Source organism: Myotis daubentonii, chromosome 10 (genome assembly GCF_963259705.1).
Source record: "Myotis daubentonii chromosome 10, mMyoDau2.1, whole genome shotgun sequence".
In the NCBI taxonomy this organism is placed as follows: domain Eukaryota; kingdom Metazoa; phylum Chordata; class Mammalia; order Chiroptera; family Vespertilionidae; genus Myotis; species Myotis daubentonii.
The window spans coordinates 6776214-6800885 of record NC_081849.1 but is presented as its reverse complement, the minus strand read 5'-3'; the positions used below and the strand labels follow the sequence as shown (position 1 = coordinate 6800885).

At 44.6% G+C, this 24672-nt stretch overlaps 1 protein-coding gene and 1 long non-coding RNA gene across 5 annotated transcripts in view; one reads left to right on the top strand and one right to left on the bottom strand.

Annotated features, from left to right (window-relative positions):
* Positions 1-22164, bottom strand: part of RHEB (Ras homolog, mTORC1 binding) — a 46501-nt gene extending 24337 nt beyond the window's left edge. Inside the window, exon 1 of one of the 4 annotated variants that reach the window (XM_059711439.1) lies at positions 21786-22164. In XM_059711439.1, the coding sequence (XP_059567422.1) occupies positions 21786-21935 (150 nt within the window). In that variant the 5' untranslated portion in view covers positions 21936-22164. The remainder of the gene's footprint in view (positions 1-21785) is intronic. The other 3 variants (XM_059711438.1, XM_059711436.1, XM_059711437.1) reach the window with 3 other exon arrangements.
* LOC132242603 (uncharacterized) lies at positions 20155-22813 on the top strand. The gene is made up of 2 exons (XR_009454680.1): positions 20155-20675; positions 21055-22813. It is a non-coding gene; the product is annotated as an uncharacterized LOC132242603 (long non-coding RNA).
* Positions 22814-24672: the final 1859 nt, after the last annotated feature.

Genomic DNA, 24672 nt, shown 5'->3' with positions numbered 1-24672 from the left:
AATGTGACTAGGAAACAGTTCAATAGAAATGAAGAAATAACTGTCTAGTACTTATTGGTCCCCAAACACGGGCCTGCCTGTGATACCGGATACAGTAGTTGTCCAGGAACTGTATGCATTTCAAAAGAATTGTGCTCAAAAGACCATGTTATATAAGCTAGCTCATAAAGAAGCATTTAGCTCAAGATATAGAACAGCTTTTATGTAATGAAAATAACAATAAAAAACGCTCTTTTATGTGAGCAAAACTGAAAAATTTTAAAGAATAAGAATATTCTTATTTATATCGAATGCTATTGCTTGAAGCAAAATGTTTAATTAGGGAGAAAGAAAAGAGCCTTCTTCAGGGCTTCTTAAGAATACTTCCAGACACTGGGGGTTTGTATTTTTTGTTTTTTTTGGGGGGGGGGTCTTACAAATGGAAAGAAGAGAAGGAAGAAAGAAGGTTTTTTCCCCTTAAAGATAAGTGGTCAAGAGTTACAAAGCTGAAAAGAAAGGGATTAAAAAGATTTTTATAACTTTTTTTTGGAAGCAGAACTGGGCTAAAACCAGTAAAGAAAGGAGTTAAGTGTGATGTATGTGATAAACTCCCCCAACGTGGAGGAAAACCAGTAGGAAACACTGGATTAGACAGCTCTCCGCCCTGGCACCAGGTGAGTCTCAAAAACCTCACCTGCAGGGGTGAGGGGAGGGGAGGACAGCCTCAGGAGCTAGCACAGGAAATTTAGGCAGCCATAACCAAATTGGAAAGAAAATCCTATACACTGAACAAGACAGCATGAGATAAATAGTTACAGCTAACAAGTGGACCACATCTTAAAAATACATTTATTGGTTCATATCGAAAGAAGAGTTCCTCATTTATATCACAGAGGGCACAGAGTATTTGCCCATTTAACTTGAAAACATAAGCAATCCTTCTGGCAAAAGCACACAATGTAACCCACCCTGAATCAAGTGGAGAATGACGGCGAACTCCTCCTGAGTGACTGGGAAGCCAGGTCGGAAACCCGTCCTCAGGGAGCAGCTGGATTTCTCAGTCAGGCGGGCCTGGGAGAAGGCGTTAATTCACCAGCAGAAGTGGGGCTGAAGAAAAGCTAAGTCTCCCTTGGGTCTCTCCTCCACTGGGCTCTCCCTTATGGGAAGATCATTAATTATTTAAATTAAGAAGGGACAGGAAGGCTACATTTGCTGACATGACAGCTGTTTTCTGCTGTTTCCATTAAAAGCAGAATTATTAGGCAACTAGTGTTGAAATCTTCAAGTCAGCACTAACTGATAATTAATCTTAGTAAATGAATCCCACTGCTCATAATCTTCTGTCCTGGTTCTAGTAATTTCTGGCTTTAAGGGACGTCCTCATCCTCTAGAGCAGTAAATTGGCTCCTTTGGCCAAGTTTTCCAATGCAATTTGCTTGCAGCTACAAAAGGCCTTGTTGACCTACAGCAAATTATATTATTTACTTGATCACCTTTTATATTTTTCATCATAATAACCTCCTACATCTACTTGGGCCTTTGTCCTTGTCAAATTCACATCCTGGAAATACCAATTATTTCCTGAAGATGTTTTAGCACCAATCAGGCTCTCAGAGGCTCATAGGTTTGTATAACCTGGGCAGAACCTCAAACTCCTGACCAATTCTTGGAGAAATGCTATATGATAACAACACAGGAGTGAGCTGAAGTAAACTGAAAAGCAGCACATACCTGGATGTGTGTATCAACACAGAGACAAATCTTCCAATTTGGTAACACATTATGCAAGATTTGAAAATAATATATCCCAGTATCCCACATTAACTTTCTAATACTCTTCCTCAAAACTAAAAACCACCTTAACTTTAAAAATCATAAAAACAATTTTTTTTAAAGTCTCACCTAAACTTTTACCAGGTAAAAACTGCACATATATTTCACAATGACAATATGGCACAGTACGTTTTTCCACCCAATATTTTCATTACAGAAGATCTATTTTCAAGGTTGTCAACTAAATCTCATACTTCATGATCATTGCAAAGTAGGTACTGTTTACACAAAACACTTTAATAGTTTTCAGATGAATTCTGAACTAGTTTTCATGCTTATTCTCCTAAAAAACCCCAACTACTTGTACATTACCTTCCTTCCCCTTCAAAGCCACACTCCCTGGAACCGTAGGATTTAACAGAGAGCAGAGGGTTTCAATCTAGCAACTAATCTATCAAGTCACTGGGCAGAAGGGTCCGCGAGGCCCACATGGTATATCTGGGACACAACCCATTCCAAGGACTGCTTTCACTTTCACTTCAACTTCTTCACATCACCTTACAGAACTTTGATGTCCACAAGCTGTCTGTCCTAACAGTTTAGCTTCAAAGTTCACTGGTCTTGCCACCAAAAATTGTCTCCATGCCACTTCAGTGACCCACCCCAGGAGCACACCATTGCGTGGTGACCACCTGGTGACTCCACCTCCGATATCTACAGGCACCGATCAGTAAGCAGGGCAGCATTCTGCGAGTGTCCTCACTTTCTGACTCTAATCACAACCATCTCTGGAAGTGATGTTTTCCCACCAGGTCACAAAATTCACATACTATGCTACGATCACTGTTTTCAAAGAAACAGGAACACCAGAGTGGAATGTAAATAAGAAAGGTGTTATGAAACTTTAGATCAGTTATACTCACATTCGTGATTGGGGGGCAAAATAAAATGTATTTCTTACTACAGGCTACAGTGAAAAAGGTTAGAAATATACTACTCTAAATGATTATACCCACCATTTCCTTCCCTATCAGTTGAGGCCCTAAGATCAATCACTGTCCACGAGCCTTTCATCAGAAACCTCCCATTTCCGTTCCCTGGGCCTTCCAATAAATTGTGTGATTTAATCACTTGCTTTGAGCCTATTGGACTCAGTTGCAGGCAAGTCCTACAACTATGTGGGTTGGAGACCTCTCTCAAGCTTCAGTGCCTGCCTGCACCCCACCACGTCCGGTCTCCTCAGGAACCCTCTCTGTGCTTCCTTTCCTCCGACAACAGCCAAGTTTCCCAGCAGCATCACAGGGTAATGTGACATAAAATTCCTCAAGAAACTTAGGTCTTTGTAAAAGACTACAAATTCTTGAGTCCCACCCAAACCTACAGGATGGGAATATTAATCCCCTACCCATTCAGCTGCACACTACAGTTGAAGAACCACTGCCCTCTGGCAAAAGTTCAAATTGAACGGATCACCCTACTTCTCCAACCTCCAGGGCGCTCCCAAATCCTCCAGCTCCTCCCAGCAGCTCAGATCATAAGCACTTAAAGTAACACTTGTTATGGACCAGGTACTAGAATACAGCCATGAATAAGGGGTAATGCCTAACCTCAGAGGTCACCTGCTGTGATCACCTCTACTTCCCAGATCAGTCAATGTGAGCAATAACTACAATTGTTGAATGGGTTGTGCTGTGCAGCTCTTCTTCCCACAAAAGCTGCTCTAGCCCCCTGTCCTCGAGATCCCATTCCCTCCTGGTCTCCTTCTAAACCCTCCTCCCTCCTGAAATAGTTACAAACACATTCTTGGTTTCTCCATTGGTTTACCCCATTTCCATGTGCTTTGTTCACAGTGCCTCTGAAATATTTAAATAGTTTTCAAGTCCAAGGTGGTATACCAACTTTCGTTCCCGCTCTGCTCTCTGCACTACAGACAGCTCTTGTTGGGTGCTGCAGCTGTTGGGTGTCCACGCTTGACCATGAACATGGGTGCACCCTACAGAAACGATCTCAGTCACTTAAAGCTCCAGTCTACTAACCCAAGTTAAACACACCCAATGGAGACACATTTGACCTGTGTGGCTTGCAGTAATGGGACCATAACACCTGAAAAGTGTGTAGACCCTGGTTTAAAAAGACTTCAAGGAAAATGTCAGGTAAGAAAAAGTAGCAGCGGGAGAACCAAGATGGCGGCATAGGTTAACGCCGGAGTTTGCTGCTTTGAACAACTACTTCAAAAGTGAAACTAAAAGACGGAACGGACATCACCCAGAACCACAGGAACGCTGGCTGAGTGGAAGTCCTACAACTAGGAGGAAAGAGAAACGCACACGGACACTCAGAGGAGGCGCAGTGCTGAAGTCAAATACTGAGGTGCAGAGTGCGCGGAGCGGGCTGGCGGCGGAGGGCGCAGTTGTTGTTTTCAATCGGGAGGGAGTCGCAGACTCTGAGCTCCAGATACGGGCGAGTCTTTAGAGACCCAGACTCAAACGGGAGAAGCGGGACTGTCTGGCTTCGGTCAGAGCGAGTGCAGCTTTCTCTCCGAGCTTTGCCGCGGGTGCTGGGACTCAGAGAGGCAGAGCCCCTGGGGACAGGACTGAGAGCCGCCATGCCATAACTGCTCTCTCCGGCCCACCCTGTTGATCCTGTGCGACCCGCCCCGCCCAAGCCCTGCACAGAGGCATTTGCCAGATAGCCTCAGGCAAAGGCTAGATTAGCACCTCCCTAGAGGACAGAAGTTCTCTCACTGCAGACACAGCTGATTCTCACAGCCAGCTGGCCTGGAGGTCAAACCCTCCCTGGTATTAGCTACAACAATCAAGGCTTAACTACAAGACTGCGCACAAAGACCACTAGGGGGTGCACCAAGGAAGCATAACAAAATGCGGAGACAAAGAAACAGGACAAAATTGTCAATGGAAGATATAGAGTTCAGAACCACACTTTTAAGGTCTCTCAAGAACTGTCTAGAAGCCACCGATAAACTTAATGAGATCTACAAGAAAACTAATGAGACCCTCGATGTTATGTTGGGGAACCAACTAGAAATTAAGCATACATGGACTGAAATAACGAATATTATACAGACTCCCGACAGCAGACCAGAGGAGCGCAAGAATCAAGTCAATGATTTGAAATGCGAGGAAGCAAAAAACACCCAACCGGAGGGGCGGAATGAAAAAAGAATCCAAAAATGCGAGGATAGTGTAAGGAGCCTCTGGGACAGCTTCAAGCGTAACAACATCAGAATTATAGGGGTGCCAGAAGATGAGAGAGAGCAAGATATTGAAAACCTATTTGAAGAAATAATGACAGAAAACTTCCCCCACCTGGTGAAAGAAATGGACTTACAGGTCCAAGAAGCGCGGAGAACCCCAAACAAAAGGAATCCAAAGAGGACCACACCAAGACACATCATAATTAAAATCCCAAGAGCAAAAGATAAAGAGAGAATCTTAAAAGCAGCAAGAGAAAGAAACTCAGTTACCTACAAGGGAGTACCCATACGACTGTCAGCTGATTTCTTAACAGAAACTTTGCAGGCCAGAAGGGAGTGGCAAGAAATATTCAAAGTGATGAATACCAAGAACCTACAACCAAGATTACTTTATCCAGCAAAGCTATCATTCAGAATTGAAGGTCAGATAAAGAGCTTCACAGATAAGGAAAAGCTAAAGGAGCTCATCACCACCAAACCAGGATTATATGAAATGCTGAAAGGTATCCTTTAAGAAGAGGAAGAAGAAGAAAAAGGTAAAGATACAAATTATGAACAACAAATATGCATCTATCAACAAGTGAATCTAAGAATCAAGTGAATAAATAATCTGATGAACAGAATGAACTGGTGATTATAATAGAATCAGGGGCATAGAAAGGGAGTGGACTGACAATTCTTGGGGGGGAAAGGGGTGTGGGAGATGTGGGAAGAGACTGGACAAAAATCGTGCACCTATGGATGAGGACAGTGGGTGGGGAGTGAGGGCAGAGGGTGGGGCGGGAACTGGGAGGAGGGGAGTTATGGGGGGGTAAAAGAGGAACAAATGTAATAATCTGAATAAAGATTTAATTAAAAAAGAAAAAAAAAAGAAAATGTCAGGTAAGTAGAGGATGTGGGACTTTACATTTCTACCAAGCTCCCCAGTGATGCTGATCTCCAAACCAAGTTCTCCAGTTTAGAGTGCCGGTTCTCAAATTTAGCTGCACTCTGTTATCACCTAGAAAATTCCAAAAACTACAGCCTGGGTCTCACTCCAGTAGTTCTGACTAAACTAGTACAGGGTGCAGCCAACACCTTATTAAAGCCAAAGTCAAGAATGGCTAAATAAAGAGATGGAAGAACCTCTATTCTTTTTAAAAAAAAATATTTACTTATTAAATATATTTTTATTGATTTCAGAGAGGAAGGGAGAGAGGGAGATTGGAACATCGATGAGAGTCCTAGCCAGTTTTGCTCAGTGGGTAAAGCATTGTCCTGCAACCCGGGCATGTGCTCTAACCAGGAATCGAACCATGATCTCCTGGTTCATAGGCCAATGCTCAACCACTGAGCAATACCAGCCAAGCCAAGAACCTCTGTTCTTGAATTGACTAACCACTCAGTCAACCACTAGTCTTCCACTTATGTGTGTAAATAACTTTCCTTACTGTTTAAGAAGCATGAGTTAAATTAATTTGTAACCCAAGCACCTAATTGATTATAATATTAATCAGTATTACAATAAAACTGAAATATTTAATGTCTTTTTATGAACATCATTCCTCTGATAAATTTATATTTTACAGAAATAGGCGTCCTCTCTGATAGGAGTCGTCACTGCTTTAATCATAACACCTGACCCCACACCCACTCTTAATTGACAGAATCTAGACATAAAATTCCTCAAGAAACTTAGGTCTTTGTAAAAGAAATAGGCATCAGGTATGCCCTCATAATGGACTTGAGTAACCATCATAAGATGCCAATGCAGAAACTTAAAGAAAGCTGCTGACCACTGGGGCCACGTTTTCGTGTTTGGGAAAGGGTGGCAACTGGAACATGATACAGTCACTGATTCCCTCCCAGGAACCATGCAAGCTCCCCAGAGAGGACCCTGGACTGGGCCAGATGAAGGCTGATGAAAAACCCAAATGATACGAGGGACCGAGATAGGAGGACAGGGGAAGTCAGCGTAAACAGGCACCTGGCAATACTAGGTCCCCGACTACATGAAGAACTATTGTAAGAAAAAACACCCATCAAAGTAATTGGAATAGGTGAAACTGATTTTCTAAAGGTCTGTCAAAGACTTTAACAAAAGAGTTAAGCATTTCCAAAGACATTATTGAAGGCATCACTTCTATTTTTAAAAATTTATGAAAAGAGACTAAACAGAATCTAATGCATTTGAAAAAGTTCTTTCACAAACATTCTAAAGAAATGTTTAAAAAACTTGGGTAACATCTTTTGTAGTAAGTTCCTACTATTTTACATAAAATATAGACCGATATCCATTCTGGCCCTGGCTGGTTTGGCTCAGTGGATAGAGCGTCGGCCTGCAGACTCAAGGGTCCTGGGTTCGATTCTGGTCAAGGGCATGTACCTGGGTTGTGGGCACATCCCCAGTAGGAGGCGTGCGGGAGGCAGCTGAATCGATGTTTCTCTCTCATCGATGTTTCTAACTCGCTATCCCTTTCCCTCTCCCTTCCTCTCTGTAAAAATATATCAATAAAATATATTTAAAAGAAAAGAATTCTGGTAAACTTCACAGGGCCAAAAGTATTCACCACGCAATAATCATTTTTTTCCCCCATTTCTAAGACTCCATTTATTCTAAAACACCTCACCTGCTGATGGCAGCTTTGGGGGGCAGGGGTTGATGAGAGTACACAATTAAAATTAGAATACAACTTATAATGTGTTCAGCAAATGGCTATTAAATTCCAGTACTGCATTCTAAAGTCGATAAAGCTTCCTCCAAATCATGATCAACACAGTTTATCTTGAGTCTGTAAACACTGACTGTTCCTATTCCATGCGTGATTCTGAAAAGGATGTCAGTGCAGTACACCTGAATGCCAGCTAGAGGCATTCTCAACAGAGGGAACGCAGTCATCTTAACAGGAAGAAAGGCATTCATGTGAAAATTCAAGCTCTACTACATGTAAATTATACCTCAACAAAAAAGTATAAAAAAGAAAAACAAGACATTTATCATTTTTTTACTAAGCAGACTAGGACAGTGATGATTAGCTATGTGAGTGCAGGCAGTTTTCCTGAGTTTGTTTCCTCATTTGGAAGATGGAGATAATAATAGCATCTACTTTATAGGTGGCTGTGAAAATTAAATGAAAATACATGTAGAATATCTAGTATGTAATAAGTCCTCAATAAACATTATTAGTAATGCTCCTAAGACAAATATAAGCTGCTTAGGAGAAAAATGCATGTTAATGATTATACCTAGTAATCTGAAATATAACAAAATGACATATACTAACAACTACTTCAGCAGCAACATACAAAAACCAATAAATATAAAAATATAGCCCATTCCCTAAGTAGAAAACTAGTGTCAATTTCTCCACTGCTGTGTAACAAACTGCCCCACACTCAGTGGCTGAAGCTGAGACCAACATCCCCTTCATCTGTTTAGGAGTCTAGTTAAGGCTGCGCTCCACTGGGTCCTCTGCTGGTGTCTAGTCACTCCCAGCGGCCCTGGCTGATAGTGGCCAGGGCTAGACTCAGGAGGGCCAGCTGCACCTTCTTCCTTCCCAGTGTCCTCTCCCCAGGCCCTCCCGCATGTCTCTGGAGGCTCCAGACAACACAACAGCAGAAGCTGCTGGCTTGTATCGAGCACAACCTGGCATTGGCATGAGCCTGCAGCATGCTGCAGTCCAGGAGTGCCACAGGGCTGGCACCAGTGCAGGAAGGTGCTTCTCTGGGAGCCACCACAGAACAGACACCAATAAATGGACCAGGTTTGCAAACAGCAGAGAGACTACAGAATCACCTGGTTCTAAGTGGACTGCTCCCTGAATGTATCATCACTGATAAAGAGCCAGAGCCGCACGAAGGTTTACCAATGTGTCCCGTACATGACAGCCATGACGATTACATGCTTGCCAAGTGCTGCATCCATTTCAGTAATAATGTGTAGTGCTGACTGCAGCATCAGGGTTGCAGCTTCCATAAGGGGTGGGTGTATGTACACACATGTATATACATCAGTCACCAAGGAAGCCTTTCAAAAAATACACTCATCTCAGCACTCTGATTTACAAGGAGGTGCGGAGGCGTTGCTGTGTGTTTTCCAACGGTGCCCCAGGCTTCTAATATACAGACCCACCTCGAATCCCCACCACATGCAGGGTCAGATGAGGGCACGTGAAACAGGGAATTCAAATTTAATAGTTCACCACAACCTACAAGCGAGACTTTGTTTTAAGAGTTTACAAAAACAGTTTTGCATGAATTATCTCACTTGTGCCTATGAGTGAAGCACAGTTGACATCATCTTATTCTTTCTCACACCCCCTTCCCAATTTTTAAAAATAGATGCTAGGAGGGAAAAAACCCCCCACACAAAACCAAGGTGCAATTATTATGACAAAGACAAGACAAAGACTACTAGTAACCAAGTAAAACTGGTTCATAAAATTATTACTCAAATACTCACTGGGTGCTTACTATTACCACCAAGCACTATGCTTCCAGATATATCCCCCTGAGAACACAAGAGGTAAGTTTATAACATGAAAATAGATATGAGTTAGAGAAATAAAAAAATGTATTAACTGTCAAGGTTATTATACTAAAAGGAAAGAAGTGCCCTAGCCAGTTTGGCTCACTGGATAGCCAACAGGGTCCCAGGTTTGATTCTGTTCAAGGGCACATACCTGGGCTGCAGGCTTCTCCCCGGCCCGGGCCCTGGTCAGGGCTCGTGCAGGAGGCAATCAATCAATGTGTTTCTCTCACACTGATATTTCTCTCTGTCTTTCCCTCTCTCTAAAAACCAATGGAAAAATATCCTTGGGTGAGGATAAATAAATAAATAAAAGGAAAAAAAATGCTGCCAGAAAAGGCCATGAAACTGCCCAAAGATGATTAAATAGGATACTCATGCTGGGCGCCACTGTGGCTGAGCAGTTGAGCCTTAACCCATGAACCAGGAGATCAAGGGTTCGATTACCAGTCAGGGCACATGCCCCAGTTTCCAGGCTCAATCCCCAGTAGGGGGTGTTTTCTTTCTTATGGATGTTTCTATCTATCTTCTCCCTTCCCCTCTCTCTGAAGTCAATAAAAACATATTAAAGAACTTAAAAAAATAGGATACTCATTTCTATAGGAAGAGTTGGAGATGAAGCTGATTTGGAAGGCAAGGGAGGGAAGAGACCTGGTAAACTGCAGGAAATTAAATATTTGGCAACAATAAAGAATGAATTTTGCTAGATTTGTGGGCAACTGGGAAGAAGGTTGGGGGTCAGGGTGGGAAAGAGCTGAAAAAAGCAAATAAGAGATGAATCCTCAAATTTTAACACAATCTTTAGCATATTCAAGAGCACGAAGTTTAAGACTGATCAAAACTAGTAATGACAAAAAATTAGGACAATCAAGTGATAAAATAAAGCGTATTCAACATCAGCACGAATAGTTATAAAGATTATTTCAAGAGTTCTTTCAAATCTGCACTAAGCCCATTTACTAACAGCCCCGGCATTCCTCACTGTACCTGTGCTGTCCACCAGCAAGCAGCCACCAACCACAGGTGGACAGTGAACACTTGAAAGGGGGCCAGTCCTAACTGAGATGGGTCATAGCCTAAAATGTATAGAAGACTTGAAAACTTAGCATAAAAAATGTAAAAATATCATTACATATTGAAATAATATTTTGGACATATTGGGCTAAAGTATATTAATTTTTTTTACCTTTTTGTTTAATGTGACTACTAGAAAACTTGCAATGCTGCTCAATACCATAGTTGAAGGAATAGGAACATCCTACTTGTATTAACACAGCTGTCTACGAGAAAGACTCCCACAGAGGTCTAAGAAATAGAAGATGTGTTCATTTTGTCCAGTTTTTTAGGATAATGCTCATTCAGAAACATGGTCAGAGTAAGAAAACAACTTATTTCATTGGATATATTCACACCTTTTGGTAGCAGTTATGGAAAATGAAAAGGTTTAGACATGGAGCCCAACTTCCCCTTCTCCCAGCAGGAAAATGGAAACATCCTGTAGTCAGTCAGGAATCCTCAGCACCCTCTTGGGCACAGTGAGCAGTGTGCGGCCAAGTAGGTTTTGCAACCTCCTTTGCTGCCAAGGCAACAACCCTGCAGAATGAAGGTATGTTGGGGCAGATCCTCAGGCAACATGAGGACCCGGGAGCAGCACACCCCAGAACCACAGTTGCAGGAGCAGCCACCTGTCTCTAGACCAGTGGTCGGCAAACTCATTAGTCAACAGAGCCAAATATTAATAGTACAACGACTGAAGTTTCTTTTGAGAGCCAAATTTTTTAAACTTAAACTATATAGGTAGGTACATTGTTATTAACTTAATTAGGATACTCCTAAGGCTTAGGAAGAGCCACACTCAAGGGGCCAAAGAGCCACATGTGGCTCGCCAGATGCAGTTTGCCGACTATGGCTCTAGACCAGTAATGGCGAACCTTTTGAGCTCGGTGTGTCAGCATTTTGAAAAACCCTAACTTAACTCTGGTGCCGTGTCACATATAGAAATTTTTTTGATATTTGCAACCATAGTAAAACAAAGATTTATATTTTTGATATTTATTTTATATATTTAAATGCCATTTAACAAAGAAAAATAAAAAAAATGAGTTCGCGTGTCACCTCTGACAGGCGTGTCATAGGTTCGCCATCACTGCTCTAGACCATCGAAATGACAAGGCAAATGTGTGGACTGGTGGGTAGACCATCACAAATTCTGGCCCTTTTCTACCATTTCTCATTTTAGCCAATGGCACCATTACCCACTCAGGCACTCGTGCTAACCACCAAATGTTATCCTCAACGTTGCACACATCAAAGTTTGATTCTTCCTCTAATTAACAATCTTTAACATATTCAAGAGCATCTCAAATCTGTCTCCTCTTCATCTCACCAGCACTCCACTAGTCCATGTCATCTTTAAAAAATATATTTTTTTATTGATTTCCGAGAGGAGGGGAGAGGGAGAGACAGGAACATCAATAATGAGAGAGAATCATTGATTGGCTGCCTCTTGTACACTCCACACTGGGGATTGAGCCCACAACCTGGGCACATGCCCTGACCAGAAATCGAAAAGTGGCCCCCTGGTTCATAGGTCCACGCTCAAACACTGAGCCACACTGCTGGGCTGTCCGTGAGACCTTGATGGTGAACTTCAATACGTGGCTGTCTTCCCACTTCCCTTCCTGACCACCCTCATCCCCGACACAGAGCAGTGGGGGGATCCCCTTGAGGATATAAAACAGGAGAAGCAAACTATAGACCAGAGGCCAAATTTGCTCAGCCTAAGAGCTACGAATAAGAATGGTTTTTACATCTTTTATTTTTCTTGTGTTAATCCTCATTTGAGGATATTTTTTTGATTGCTTTTCAGAGAGTGGAAAGTAGGGAGGGAAGAGGAGAGAGAGAGAGAAAAAAAAAACAACCACCACATTGATGTCTCAAGACACATTGACTGGTTGCCTCCAGCACACACCCTGATGGGGGCAGAGAGCGAACCAGTAACCCAGGTATGTGCCCTTGACCTGGAATCCAACCCGCAACCTTCTGGCACGGGCTTACACTCTAACCACTGAACCCACCATCTAGGGCTGGTTTTTACATCTTTAAATAGCTGAAAAGAATCAATGATATGTCATACTATGTAAAAATTAGATGAAATTCAGATGTCAGTGTCCATAAATAAAGTTTTATTGGCACACAGCCATGTCTACTTGTTTATATACTGTCTGTAATGCTGTGTGCTACAAAAGTTAGAAGGGAGTAGTTGCAAAAGAGGCCATGTGGCCTACAAAGCCTGACATAAATTTTCCATCTGGCCTTTTACAGAAAATGTTTGCCAAGCCTGGTATAGACAAATCACCTTATGGTGCTTACAACCCTTCAGTGACTTTCCGCATTTCTAGGAAGTCTAACATTTCCAACAGGGCCTACAAGGCTGTTCTTGGTAGACAGCTGGCATACAGATTAGTTCCTCCTGACCTCCTTGCCACTCACATCTTACTCTTCCCCTCATTCACCAGTCAACACCGGCCTTCTCTTTATTCCTCCTGAGTGCCAGGAGGTCTGCACATGCTGTTCCTTTCCACTGGAAGGCCCTGCCCTTCTTTTGCCTCCATGCTCCCCACCCTCTGCCCCACCAACTCCAGCTTTAATGACAGTTTGCTAGGGACAATTCTTCCGCCCCACCCATGGTTATGTTAGCTCTCCCTTGAATTATTTCTCTAAGCATTTATCCCAAATGTTTTAAAATAGTAATTGTGTTATTATTTAGTGTTGGCTCTGAAACCACTGCTTAAATTCAAATCCTAGCTCTGCCACTAATAACTGACCTAGGCCAAATCACTTAACCTTTCTGCAGCTCAGTTTCCTGCTCTGCAAAATAGGCATAATAATGGTACTTACCTCACAGAGTTCAGTAAGTACTTTTAAAACACCCGCCAATATCATTAGTAGAAACTGTTTACAGTGGTTCCTCACTAGACTGAAGCTCCTTGAAGGCAGAGATCAGGATGGCCCTAGCTTTTGTGACTAAGTACACAGGCCTGGTACAGTGATGAACACCTATTTGAATTACATGTGACACTTAAATCACACACAGTTCTCTTCAAACAGTCATTTTAGAAATTCAATCTTTTGGGGACTGAAATCCTCTGGATAGAAGATGGATGATAAAAGCCCTTGACTCTTCCCCTGGAAATATGCACATCTCAGGGAAGCTCATGAACGGCAAGTGGAGAACCATGACTCTGAGCTGGCACTGCTCTTCAACACATGCCACCCAGACTGCAGAGAAGGCTCCTAGTGGTTCAGAATGCACAGTGAGAGCACGGCCAGCTAAAATGCTCAGAAACGGAAACCGGGTCTCAGCCTGTACACACACAGGAGGTTTCTTCTGAAACGTAAACACAAGGCTTTAATTTCAGGGCTTGCATTTTTGTGGTCCTCCTGCCCTCCAGTATGGAGCTCAGAGATGTTGCCAGCCACTCCTAGCCCCTGGTGTACTCCAGGCCACACAAACCAGGTCAGAAATTCACCATCCACATCTAGTCACTTCCCGGCAGACAGACCAGAAAGTCCATAGTGTGTTCCACTTCCACTCACGCCAGGGCGTGTCTCCAGTTTGCCAAGGTCATTCCAAATCCTCTCCTTCTGGATGTTCACCTATGGTTAAATTTCGCCATATGTTTTATTCAGTAACTCATACAAGTCATGAACAAGAATAAAGAGAACCTATATTTTAAAATATTCTCTTTAAAATAAATTCCAAATGTGATTGAGACTTGATGAAAAGCAAGTGATCAGCCAGATGCATTTATATCTAAGACATACAAAAGCATTTCCATTTCAGAAAACTATATTAACTGTAAAAGCCAGTCTCTTTGTTTCCATGTTCACAAATTATTTACCCTGCCATCACAGTTACTTTTAATCTTGCAAAAAGAAGGACCACACATATTGTTAAAACACCAATTTGTTTCAAAATTCCACCCCCACCTCAGGCTTTCTTCAAGTAAGTAAGCACAAGAGAAATGGGGGAAGGGTGGTGGGGAGGTAAGGGAACTCAATTATATTACAGTTACACCACCAGCCAAGGACAGGTAGGAGTGAACTGTTGAGATCCTTAAATTGCCTACTTCCACTTGTCCACAAAGCCCTACACAAGGATCCTCAACAATATACATTTAGAAATATGAAAATACTAAGATAACATTCCACACAAAAAATAAAATAAAGTAGTATTCCAGGACCTCTATGTTTTGAGATACTAAGTTTATCAGTTTAAGACAGTGATTTCTCTAGCAACTGTTAAGACTTAATTTGGTACTTCAGGATAAACTAGAAACAAGAATAAAGGTTCTCTTAAGTGTGATCACTAGAGACTTCATAATGCTTTAACTTGTACAATCATGTCCAAGTTCAGTTTTGGTTTAGCCCAATAACTAAGTACAACCTACTCATGAACAATATTAAAATCACTAATATTGTAGACCTATACTAGGGAAAGTGGTGTACATTTTAACTTCATAATCACAGGTAGAGATGGCTGTTTCTCATTTGTGATAAAGTGGCTGTTTTTACTTCCACCCTGTTACCTGTATTTGAACCATGTCAGTTCAGTATTTAGTATACAGGTCTTGGGTATGCTGCTACCCTCGGTGATTTTTATTATTTTGGGGGAGCCTCACCCTTACCAGGTCAAAAAACAACACACCCCAAATTGCACCACAATCAGAGGCCCAGTCAACTGGTACTGAGATACCCTCACTCTCCTCAGGCTTTAGCAACTCCCTGCTTGCTGCTCAGAAGGAATGACTCCCTACCATTCCTTCCAGGCCCTGCAAAATCCAGCTACTGACTACCTTCCCAACTTAATTTCCTACTCCCACCTCATTATGCTTGAGCCACCCGGCTTCCTTCTGTCCCATGCAGGCAGGCCAAGTTCTTCCTGCCCCCTCCAACCCTGTCTCTCATGCCCCATCCCTGCCTCAGGATGCTGCAGGGACTCCTGGGAAGGCTCCTCAGCAGTCACCACAGCAGCTAGGATGCAGCTGGTCTTGATTTGACTCTGCACAACAGTGAGCAGTCTAGCAAGATTCTGTACACCACAGTGTAATGGTTCTCAAAGTGCAGCCTGGAGACCTTTTCAAGGGACTCATGAGGTCAAAGCTATTTTCATAAAAATGCTAAGGTATTATCTGCCTTTTTAACTATTTTCATATTTGCAGTAATGGTGCAAAACCAATGGTGGGTAATACCACTAGCTTGGTACCCCTCAGCACAAATCAGGACAGTGGGAGCAAGCTGCAGAAAGTCATCATATTCTTCACTACCATGTACCAACATTAAAAAATAAAAAAGAAGCCATTTTCACTTAACAGTGTTCTTGAGGAAGCAGTAAAATTATTACTTTTATTAAATCTTGACCCTTAGAGCATGTCCTTTTAGTATTCTGCATGACAAAACATGATATATGCACGGAGCATCCTGCTATGTACTGAAGTGTGATGGTTGTCTCCAAACGAGGCAATTGGTTGCAAAGTGATCTGAAATAGCCACTTTAATCATGGAACACCATTTTTCCTTTCAAGACTGACCAACAAACAATCATTATTTCAAATGTGGGTATTTGGCAGACATTTTCTTGAAAAGAAAGTGCCGGAAACCATTCATTGTCTTCACTAGCTGAGTTTAAACAGAGACCCTCCAAAAGCTAGTAACCTTTGAAGTTCTAGCAAAGGTCAGAACTGTGCACCACCCAGTTAATCTAGATAATGATAGCTGAAGCAACCTCCCTACCTTTAATCATGTAAATTGCCTAAGGGTGATGTCATGACCTAATCTGTGTGTCATTGAAACCTCCTTACCCTAGGGCTACCCCAGACAAACCACCTTACCTTCGGGCTACCCCAGACAGACCTCCTTACCCTAAGGCTACCCCGACCTCAATAAAAGATCGGAGCGGCCTGAGCTTAGGTGGAAGTCCTTCAGGACTTGCCCGCCTGGTCCCCCAATATTGCAAAATTATCTCCTGTCTTTTTCTCTCATTTGTTGTGCGGCTCCTCTTTCAGATACCGAACCCTATTCCACACAGAACGTGGAGGGAGTCATACTTGACAGAAAGAAATGAGACTGTCACTCCAAGAAAAACTGCTAGCACTTTTCCAACAATTAAATTCGAACTTTCAAGAGGAAATTAGGTTGGAAAACTTGCATCATTCAAGGTGAGCTTAACAGCTTCCCAGTATCCAGATTTTTCTGAAACTGGTGATGATATTAAATGTGACTTTTAAAAGTATTTACATATTGAAATGTATCAAAATGTAGAAGGATCTACAAAACAGTAGACCAATATTTTCCAAATAACCAATGTATGATGTAACAAAATCAGGCATGGGAAGAAGACCCATTCAAAGTGCAAAACAACCCAATAGAGTCCAATGTAACAAGGCAGAAACTTCATCCATATGACTTCATATTGCACACTACAACTAACCTTTAAGAAACTACCACCTGTGAAGTTTCGGTGGGTATCAAAAAATATCCACAATTATCTGAGAAAGCTATTAAATACACCCCCCTTTCCCAACTATGTAGCTGTGCAGGCTGGACTCCCTTCAAACACCCTATCAAAACCCAGTTGCTTTTTTTTTTTTGTAGAAACTGATAGAAATGCAAGGGACTCAGAAGACCCAAAACAATCTTGAAAAAGAATAAAGTCAGAAGACTCACTCATCCCTATTTTGAAACTTACTACAAAACCACAGTCATCAAGACAGTGTGATACTGTCATATGGTCATACATATAGATCATAGGAATAGAGTCCAGAAATAAATTTTCCCTCACATTTCTGGTCACTCAGTTTTTGACAAGGATGTCAAGACAATTCATAGAGGGAAGAATAGTCTTTAAAAAAAGGGGGGGGGGGCTGAAAAAAAGGTTGGGACAACTTGATGCCCACATGTAAAAGAATGAAGTTGTACCTCTATTTCCTATCATATGCAAAAATTAACTCTGAATACATCATAAACTTAAATGTAAGAGCTAAAATATAAAACACTGAGGAGAAAACACAGTATTAAGTCCACACGGCCCTGGATAAAGCTTCAAAGGAAGCAAAAAGTTTCCACCCACAGAATGAAAATTATTTGCAAATCATGTATGATACCACTGTCCCCATAAAGATGGCTAGAATAAAACAGACAGACAATAACAAGTGTTGGTGACTGGTGAGGATGTGGAGAAACTGAAAGCAATGTCAGTTGCTGATGGGAATATAAAAATGGTACAGCTGCTTTGGAAAACAATTTGACAGTTCCTCTAAATGTTAAACATAAAGTTACTCTATGTCCCAGCAATTCCACTCCCACAAATATACCCAAGATAAATGAAAACATACACTTCATACAATTAACACAAAAATTTGTACAGGAATGTTCATAACAGCATTATTCATAATAGCCAAAATGTAGAAACAACTTACATGTTCATCAGTTGACGAATGTAGAAATAAAATGTGTTATATCCAAACAATGGAATATTATTTGGTAATAAAAAGGTAAATTCATAGAAACAGAAAGTAGATTAGTGGATGCCAGGGGCTGAGGGGAAGGGAAGACAGTTTCTTTCTGGAGTGATGAGGGTAAGTATGGATGAGTATATTCTACATGGACATGTAGTAACATTCAGCACTGAAAGTGATCACCACAAATGCAAACTCTGGTTATTCTCTTGTACAGAACAATGAACGATTAAAAAAAGTTAACACCAGCGAGGCTCAGTGGTTGAGTGCTGACCTATGAATCATGTTAAATTCCCGGTCAGGGCAACCTACCCGGATTGTGGGCTCGCTCCCCGGTAGGGGGCATGAAGGAGGCAGCCGATCAATGTACTTTCTCATCATTGATGTCTCTATCTCTTTCTCCCTCTTTGAAATCAATAATATATAAAAAGTATAGCCCTAGCTGGTTTGACTCAGTGGACAGAGCGTCGGGCCTGCGGACCGAAGGGTCCTGGGTTCAATTCCAGTCAAGGGCACATACCCTGGTTGCAGGCTCTGGGCACGTGCAGGCTGCAAACAATCGATGTGTTTCTCTCACATCAACATTTCTTCCCCTCTCTAAAATCAATGGAAAAATATCCTCGGGTGAGGATTTAAAAAAAAATTATAAAAAGAACTTCAAGCTTCAACACAAGGTGACCACAGCAGGACTACCACCTCCCACCCCATACACAACCTCAAAATGTTATTAAGCGCTTGCACATACAATTTCACATGCTAACAGATTTTATACATGTTTTACCTTAAAATATTTCAGTGAAATGTGTCCAAAAAGGATGATTTAAAAATAGACAGTAAACGAGAACACAATTGGCTTGTATTCTATTTGGAACAAATCTGATGCTATCTTTTTTTGTGAAGTATACAAATCAAAGGAAGCATCTTTCCTACTACCTAAAACATTTGAGAAGGTCATATTTGGAGTTACTTTTTGCTAAACTGCCTTTTATAAAACAGAGTGGTTTCATTTTCTCTCATGATTGTTCACATTCCTGTGATCCCCTCTTTCATTAACCTCAGAGGCTTACATATGGGAAACAAACTTTTGGATTACTAGTATGCTCTGATGGTAAACTAGATTACCAAAGCCTCTCTAGAAAATTCCAGTGAAAGATGCGCCAGATTTTATTTGAAGATAGTTACTGACACTACAACTTTAACTTGATTAAGTCGAGCTACCTCCTACTATGGGACTACTTGTTTGTATCAGAAACAATGGGTGTAAGGGAGCTGGGACACTGTCCACCACTGAACAATTGATACCAAGCACTCCCTGAGCGCCAGCCTGCGTTACAGGTGACGTGGCCTTAACCGCTTAACACTGTAAACAACAGGAAAAGCACTTCAGGGGAAAAATGAGAAGTATAAATTATTTGAGAGTTGTCTTTTCCTTACTGATAGTTTCATCAGTGTTTAAAAAATGGTAACATTTAGTAGTTTTATCTGAAGGCAAAATTTTAAAATAAAGTCTGTGGCATGGTTAAAACTCACTCGTCAAAATGGCATAAGATGTTTAATCGAGAGAACATTCTGAGAAAAGTATGGTTTCTAGTCGTGCCTTTTTCTACCACTCTACCTCATCAAAATGACACAACAGCTTAACAATACAAAATAACACAATCTAGAAACACAATAATCCAACTCCTCTAGCACAGCACCATCTGCAAGCAGACATACAGTAAACTCCTGGAGTCTGAAGACTGAATCATTCTCCCAAGAGTGGCCAGTACAGGGAATCAGGGAATTACTTCCTTTCTGATGCTGGCAAAACAAAACAGAAGACCCCACAAACCCCAAAGTGTCCTGATTCATAACAAAGGTCAACAACTCAAAAATCAAATACAAAGCCTGGGAGTAATTTAACCTTTACTTCAATCGTCACTACCCCTGAAAGTAAACGTGGAGAAAATGGAAGAGGTCATTATATTGAGGGCACAGGGAATAGGGACCAGAACTGAATCTGTGCTCCCCGGAGGCTACTTAGAAGAGTGCTGAACCAACAGCAGTCACACTAAGTGTCTGTGAAGCGACCTGTCACCTCTGGGTGTTGACTAGAAGGGGGGATGACTAGAAGGAAGACGAAACAGAAGGATTTCAATGGAACATAAGCAACTTTTTTTTTTAGCAAAAGTGATAGAACAGTAGCCTTGCTTACTGAAGCCCAGAATCATCTCAAGAATCTCAAGGGGGAAGTAAGTAAGTGCGGATCGTTGGGGCATCTTTTGCGTTGAAATCTGGTAGCCCGGGTACATGTCACGTGTCACCTGATTACTTGGAGAGGGCTAGCTTCAATTAGTGGGCCCTGCTCATGTGTTAGACAGAGCTCACGCAAGAGCCAGGCTATGTCATAGGCCCACTCTTCAAACGCAGAGGAGGCAACAGCGCAGATAAGCGAGGGCTGGGCGGCTCGGGCTGCCAGTAAAGGCTGCACGCCGGTGCCGGTGCCATATGGGCGCTCAGGGCGTGGGCTGTTGGCCACCCCACAGGCCTCACTTGGACGCATGGCCCTTCATGGCGGCAGCTGTCAGGGCTGTCACCTCCGCTTCCCCCTCATATGCTTACGACTTGACGCCGCCCCGCCCCAGGGGTGCCCGATGACTCGGAGCCTCCGGACCCCTCGCACCGAGGAAGCGACGACAAAAGGGTGAGCAAGCAGGCTGGAGCCCATCTTGGTCAAAGAGCACAGACCCGGGCACGGGCGGTGGAAAAGGGGGGAGGAAGCCGAACAGAAAGCGGAGTTGGGGAGTCCTTCCCGGGAGCCGCAGGCAGCGGCCCCCTCCCCGGCACCCACCGGCGACCCAAACCCTCACTCTCACCTCCTTCCTCCCACTACGCTCACGCGCGCATCTTCCTCAGGCAGTTCCTTCCTAAAACAACACGAAGAGATCCAATTCCCCAGGCTGCTGGTTGTCTGAGACAATAAATAAGGCCTCGCCCAGAAACACGGTGAACTTCCACGGTTCTGCTTTCTCGCTCTTTTTTTTTTTTTTCTGGCCCCCTGTCCGCCCCGCACCCCGTCACAGATCACCCCGGCTCGGCAAAGCGGCGACTGCCAGCAAGTTTCAAATACATGTCAACCCCTTGGGGGGAACAACAACAAACTTTTGAATGACTTCAGCAGCGTGGTCACAGCGCCTGACCTTATTTTCTCGGGAGAAAATAGGACACCGAGACCAGGAACTGACCGCCCCCCCGCCCTCCCACTGGGCGGGCGGCTCACGGGGCTGCCGACGCCGGCTGCCTCTGCGTTTCTTCGGCAGGAAACGCGCCCTCAGCAGCCACACGGCCCGTTTTCTTTAGAAGGTGAACTTCCACACCGACAGTGAAGCCCGAGGCGCCGCTTCCTTTGTTATGACCCCACGGACTTGCTTCACTTCGGGGCCGAAAGGCTGCTGGCGGCGATCACGACCGCGCGCCGCGAAGAGGCGGGGAGACAGGTGCGCTCTCTCCCCCCGCGGGTGCCCGCGGCGGCTCGGGCAGCGGCCGACCCCTCCGGCGCCACCCGGGGCCCGGACCAACCCAACTCCCCGGGCGTCCGCGGCCTCCCCGACTCGTTCTCAGCGCGCCCGGCCGCCCCGCGGGGCCCGGCCTCACCGCCGCCTCTGCTCAAAATGGATATGGCGGCGGCGGGCGGCTGGTTACGAAACGCGCGGCCGCCACATGGCCGCGCCGGCCCCAAACTTGGCCGGGCCCGCCGAGTCCCGGCGCCCAGGCGAGGCCGGGCCGGGCGCTTGGAGGCCGCGCCGTCACTCACCCACAGACCGGTAGCCCAGGATCGCGATCTTCCGGGACTTGGACTGCGGCATCTTGGCGGCCTCCTCAGCCCCAGGCCAACCACATGAACCGCGGCGGCGGCGACTCCTGTGCTGCGATCGGCGGCGGCCGCGCCGGGGCAGAGCGGCATCCAGGGGCGGGGCGGGCGGGCGCGGCTGCCTCCGCTCCTCGCTCGCGCGCCCAACCGCCCGGAACCGCCGCGCGGCCCCGCCCCCAAACACGCCCACGTGACCGCCGCCGCCGCCGCCCGCCCCGCCGTGGCTGCGTCAGCGTCGCCCTCCCCGCAGGGCTGCCGCTCCCGCCCCCGAAACGCACGGAAGTGGGGCGGGCGACGTTTTACTTTAAAGGGGAAAAGAGGGGACGCTCAGAAGCCTCGGGAAAAGTCACGACGGAAACTCGCTGCGTCATGGCCCTCCCACCGTCTTCCGCCGATGTTTAATTACGCCAGTTGGCCCAGAGCACTGATTGGACGACTCCCGCCCGCCCGCGCGACGACGCGGCGGAAACTCCGTCTCCCATTGGGGGCGGCGGAGCGGCAGCCCCAGGGCGGGGCTGCTCGAACGAAGCTAAAAATAAAACCGGGCAGCCGCCGCGCTCGTGCGAGCCAGCGGGGTTTGAAGGCTTTGAATGTCGCCTGGCGTGGGGGTTCGGTGGGGGGTGGGGGTGGAGAAAGAAGCTGGCTTCTCAGTGATTGGTTAAGAGCAGGGCGAGGGGCGGGGTTAGCTGTGGAAGGCACGGTCATTGGTGAGCCGCTGAGAGATCGGCGAACTGGCTCCCACTGAGCCCTTAAAAGGTGCGAGACGCGAGGCGCGAGGTCGTTACCTGCTAGCCTCCGGGTTTCCTGCGTTTTCCTTTTTTAGTCTCTTCACTATGGTGGTGTTAGGAAGTCTGGATTTGAGAAAGTATTTGGTGATTAAACCTAATCCGCTGGTGATGGGAACGATAAAGTAAAATAAAAGACACCCGCAGTGAAGGACTGTGGGAAGAATAAAATGTGTTAATTCAAAATGTTTTGCATTTCATTCAAAAAGTTTGCGCCTTATCGGTTGATTTCTATTCTGCGACATGCGGACCCCGCAAACCTCACAGATCAACACATCTTTAATTTTCGACACTTGCGTGGCTAATTGAGTAGACAAACTCAGTGGGCTGAGCATTATCCCATGGACCGGGAGGTCCCAGGTCCCGGGAGGTCCCAGTCTGGGCACATGCCCAGGTTGCGGGTTCGGTCCCCAGTAGGGGGCGTGCAGGAGGCGGCCCATCGGTGGTTCTCATTGATGTTTCTCTCTCCCCCCCCCCCCTTCCTCTCTGAAATCAATTAAAAAAAGAGAAGGAGGAGGAGGAGGGGAAAGGGAGGGGGAGGAGAAGGAGGAGGAGAACCGTCCTTCCAGAGGGATCTAATCCGCTGGGCTCGCGCCCTAGTGTGGGCTGACCTCTCCAGACGCTGCTCTATTTTCCACAAAAGGCGCCCTGACAGCCCTTTTCCTGGTGGCGGTGGAGCGCTGTTGGGTGGCACGGATACTGAATGCAGGAAGGGACGCCAGCACGGGAGGCCTTGGTCACGGGAAATGAACGGGAAAGCACGGCCTGCGAAATGAAGCGATCAGGTTTCCAGCCAGGGAGACTGCCCGCATAGTGGACACTCGTTGCCCTTGGTGGTGGTTAAAAAAAAATAAAATAAAAAAGCAGATACCCCGCTGCTCCTGTGAATGCCCCTGTTGTCACCAGTCTGTTGGGCAGTGTTGACCTGCTTAGCCGGACAACCGCTTGCTGGTCGCGGCCCATTGCCTTTCCCGTGAGCACAGAGAAGGGACCCTCAGGAAGCTGAGCCCCAAGATTGGATTCGTCGGTATGAAGAATTAGAGGTGACCGTCCCGTAGATGTGCCTTGCTGAATGAGAACACTGGTATGAAGGCAGAATCCTTTCCATGCTCAGCTCTTGTACTCCTAGGAGAGGGGCGGAGGACATTCTTTTTTGGAGGGTCTATAGAAGCCCCAGGCGACCAGCTGCAACTGAAAAGTATCTTTGAAGTTCTGTGCTTTAACTGAATGGGTTTGTGATTCTACTCTATAATTAGTTGAAATATTTGAAAACTTCAGCTCTTAAAATGGACTCTCCAAGAAAATGTATCATTGTTATCCTGGGTGTTTGGGTGCCCCCTACCACAGTATTTTGAACTGATGGTAGGGGGTTGTGAAATCAGCTTAATGGGTGTCACCTTTAAAAAAGAAAATAGAACAGAATAGAGAAAATGGTAAGAGGAAGTATTTTCTCATGGCATTTTTGCTCACAGTGAGGTATGACCTCATGACATTTTTGTGTGTGTGGTATGTCACAGATGTGCTATATATGTATATATTGTGTACTGAGTTCCACTGTAAGATGTATTTCTAACTGTGGTTGCCTCAAAAAGTTTGATAGCACTGCCCTAACCTGGGAATTTTAGGAGTCCAGATGGAGAAGTGCAGTTGTAAAACACAAATTCATTCAAGAACTGTTCTAACTGTCTTAAATCCTTTAAAGTCTGTCAGGCCCAGGAGCCTTGAAGATTCCTTTATTCCAGAGTGGGGAGAATTTGGTTTAATAAGTCACTCAGATTATCTAAAATAATTGGGATTGATGGTATGAATTCACATAGAAATAACTGACTGCAGCCAGACCTTTTAGGAACACGGGTGGGAGAAATGGACTTGCTTCTAAATTCAAAGTCCTTCTACCCATTGAGATCACTTGTTAACCTTTGAGCAGCTGGAACTTCCAATAACGTCTCTTCAGGTTCTAGTTCGGAGCTGCTCTGCCTTTGGCCTCTGCGTGCTGCCTTCTCTGTGTGTCCTTCCACTCTGTTCTGTTTCTCTGGGAACTGAGA